The sequence below is a fragment of the Bison bison genome, unplaced genomic scaffold, assembly GCF_000754665.1.
Source record: "Bison bison bison isolate TAMUID 2011002044 unplaced genomic scaffold, Bison_UMD1.0 scf7180017864209, whole genome shotgun sequence".
NCBI lineage: Eukaryota > Metazoa > Chordata > Mammalia > Artiodactyla > Bovidae > Bison > Bison bison.
In genome coordinates, this window is record NW_011494781.1 from 1,735,093 (window position 1) to 1,738,573 (window position 3,481).

General features: G+C 46.8%; 1 protein-coding gene across 1 annotated transcript in view; it reads left to right on the plus strand.

Annotated features, from left to right (window-relative positions):
* SHC3 (SHC (Src homology 2 domain containing) transforming protein 3) overlaps positions 1-3,481 on the plus strand; it is a 183,825-nt gene that overhangs the window by 120,461 nt on the left and 59,883 nt on the right. Inside the window, exon 6 of the mRNA XM_010844831.1 lies at positions 1,342-1,393. Coding sequence (XP_010843133.1) covers positions 1,342-1,393 — 52 coding nt within the window. The remainder of the gene's footprint in view (positions 1-1,341; positions 1,394-3,481) is intronic.

Sequence of the window (3,481 nt, forward strand, 5' to 3'; positions counted from 1 at the left end):
GCAATAAAGCAGAAATGGATGTTTTTCTGGAACTCTCTTGCTTTTTCGATGATCCAGCAGATGTTGGCAATTTGATCTCTGGTTCCTCTGCCTTTTCTAAATCCAGCTTGAACATCTGGAAGTTCACAGTTCACATATTGTTGAAGCCTGGCTTGGAGAAATGTGAGCATTACTTTACTAGTGTGTGAGATGAGTGCAATTGTCCGGTAGTTTGAGCATTCTTTGGCATTGCTTTTCTTAGGGATTAGGATGAAAACTGACCTTTTCCAGTCCTGTGGGCACTGCTGGTGGTCCAGTGGTTGAGAATTGGCCTGCCAATTCAGGTTTGATCCCTGGTCTGGCAATTGAGCTCATAGGCTTCAGGGCAACTAAGCCCATGTGCTCTAGAGCCTATGCTCCACAACAAGAGAAGCTCCCTTAATGAGAAGCCTGGGGACAACTAGCGAGTAGCCCTTGCTTGCAGCAATTATAGAAAGCCCACGTGCAGCAATGAAGACCCAGTACAACCAAAAAAAAAAAAGAATTCAGAGAATTGTTGGTTCCTCTGTTTAGAAACTAAAATCCACATGATTGCCTAGGCCACTTCTGAGATCATCAATTACTTTGTGTGCCAAGTAGGTGAATCAGGAAGGGGACTTTATATTTCATGTGTAAGGGGGAGACTTCTCAATAGAATTCAAACTTTGGAAACATCTCAAAAGCATTAAAATCAGTCATTAAGTCATATCTCATCCACCCATTAGGGGTATTTGTAAACGATCTTTGAACATCCACTTCTGATTTTCTGAATGTGGCCCCCAGATCAGCAGCAGCAGCAGCTGCCTGGACGCTTGTCAGAAATGTACATTTTGGGCCCTCAGCTCGGACCTGCACAGTTGGAGACCCTGGGGTGGGGCCCAGCAATCTGCGCTGTAACAAGCCTTGCGGGGAACTCTTGACATCAGCTCAGATTTGAGCGCCATTGTTGGAGAGCCGATGGCAGTGTTTCTCAGCCCTGGTCCATAATAGAATTATCTGTTTTGCTTTTAAAAATTCTGATGCCCGGGGCCCACATCCACTCTGGTTATATCAGATTATCTGGGAGCTGGGACTCAGCGATCAGTGTTTTTACAACTCCTTGGGTGATCCAACATGTTGAGTACCTGGGCCTTCCAGGTCCTTGCTGCTCGCAGTGTGAGAGCTGTCTGCCGATCTCTGGTGATCCCTGCCCTGCGTACAGTTCGAGATGTGTCCTTTAGCTGGTCTGTCGTTTGGGCTGCTCTTGGTATCTGAGCTGCTGTGTACACGATGCATCTGCTTCCCCCGTAATCGGTGATGTGACATCTCCTTTCTCTTTCACAGGACACAACAGACTACGTTGCGTATGTTGCTAAGGACCCTGTTAATCGCAGAGGTAAGCCGTGTGTGACCTTTGTCATTTCTCATTCACGTGCAGTTGGGCTTAACACTGGATACAAGTTGGTCTTCATGATCTCAGCCCTCTTCACCTGCACGAACAAGTGTTCTCTCGTACTGTCAGTGATAATTGAGTTTTACAGGCAGTGAAGTGTGGCGGCACACCTGGCTGGGTTAGGAGACACTGGATATCTGAGAGTCTGAACCACACATCTGTACAGGAGACGCTGGATATCTGAGAGCCTGAAACACACACCTGTATGCAGACGGCTAGCACTTGGTACACCTGACCTGTGCAAGGCAGCTCCCACTTAGACTCTGAAGGTGGACTCAGTTACACCTGAAGGCTTTACAAGCCGCTGGCCTCCCGCCCGACACCATCTCCTCATTTGTCCACTGACAACTGTTTCACACTGCTCTGCATGGCCCCGGAGGCCAGTGTCCAAGCTCAGGGCTCTCCTCTTAAACCCTGCAAAAAATGCTAGACACGGGCCTCAGACACAGGCTAGGTAGGGGATTCGAAGGATCAAGTACGTCCCATCCTCATGGACCCTTTATTCCTAGACCTTCCCTTCGTACCCACCATCCCATCTGTTACAAACAGTGGCCCCATCCCTCCTGTGTTAGGCTTGGGCCGGTGGGCTGAGTGAGGAGGGTGCTACGCTTGAATTCCAGGCAGCCGCCAGGTGGCGCACGACTCCAATTGAGAATCATCCATGACACCAGTGGGGCTTGTAACAACGCAAAATGGCCCTTCCCTTCACCACCCATTGGTTCCCCTCCTCCTCCCACCCTCTACCCCAGAAACCAAATAAAATTTCCTAGTTGGCTTTGCAAAATTTTTGTCTGTACACACACACACACACACACACACACACTTCTTTTAAAATTTCAACACAGATGTGATTTTGGAATGCTGTTTTCTCACTAACCTTGGGGGAGGAGGATGTGGCAGGCTGCACCACATTCCAGAGTTATACTGGTTGAAGTTCTTCTTTTATTTTTGTTTGTTCCAAGTTAACCTCAAGTAATCCTAGACTTTCTTTTGATATGTTAAATGGTTTCTAAGTCAATGGTTCTTAAAATGAGCTATATTTTAAATCACCTCAGTTCAATTCAGTTCACTTGCTCAGTCGTGTCCGACTCTTTGTGACCCCATGAATCGCAGCATGCCAGGCCTCCCTGTCCATCACCAACTCCTGGAGTTCACCCAGACTCACGTCCATCGAGTCAGTGATGCCATCCAGCCATCTCATCCTCTGTCGGCCCCTTCTCCTCCTGCCCCCAATCCCTCCCAGCATTAGAGTCTTTTCCAATGAGTCAACTCTTCGAATGAGGTGGCTAAAGTACTGGAGTTTCAGCTTTAGCATCATTCCTTCCAAAGAAATCCCAGGGCTGATCTCCTTCAGAATGGACTGGTTGGATCTCCTTGCAGTCCAAGGGACTCTCAAGAGTCTTCTCCAACACCACAGTTCAAAATCATCAATTCTTTGGCACTCAGCTTTCTTCACAGTCCAATTCTCACATCCATACACGACCACTGGAAAAACCATAGCCTTGACTAGATGGGCCTTTCTTGGCAAAGTAATGTTGCTGCTTTTGAATATGCATTCTATTTTCTTCCAAGGAGTAAGCGTCTTTTAATTTCATGGCTGCAATCACCATCTGCAGTGATTTTGAAGCCCCAAAAAATAAAGTCTGACACTGTTTCCACTGTTTCCCCATCTATTTCCCATGAAGTGATGGGACCAGATGCCATGATCTTCGTTTTCTGAATGTTGAGCTTTAAGCCAACTCTTTCACTGTCCACTTTCACTTTCATCAAGAGGCTCTTTAGTTCTTCTTCACTTTCTGCCATAAGGGTGGTATCATCTGCATATCTGAGGTTATTAATATTTCTCCCGGCAATCTTGATTTTTCTCATGATGTTCCCTGCATATAAGTTAAATAAGTAGAGTGACAATACACAGCCTTGACGTACTCCTTTGCCTATTTGGAACCAGTCTGTTGTTCCATGCCCAGTTCTAACTGTTGCTTCCTGACCTGCATACAGATTTCTCAAGAGGCAGGTCAAGTGGTCTAGTAT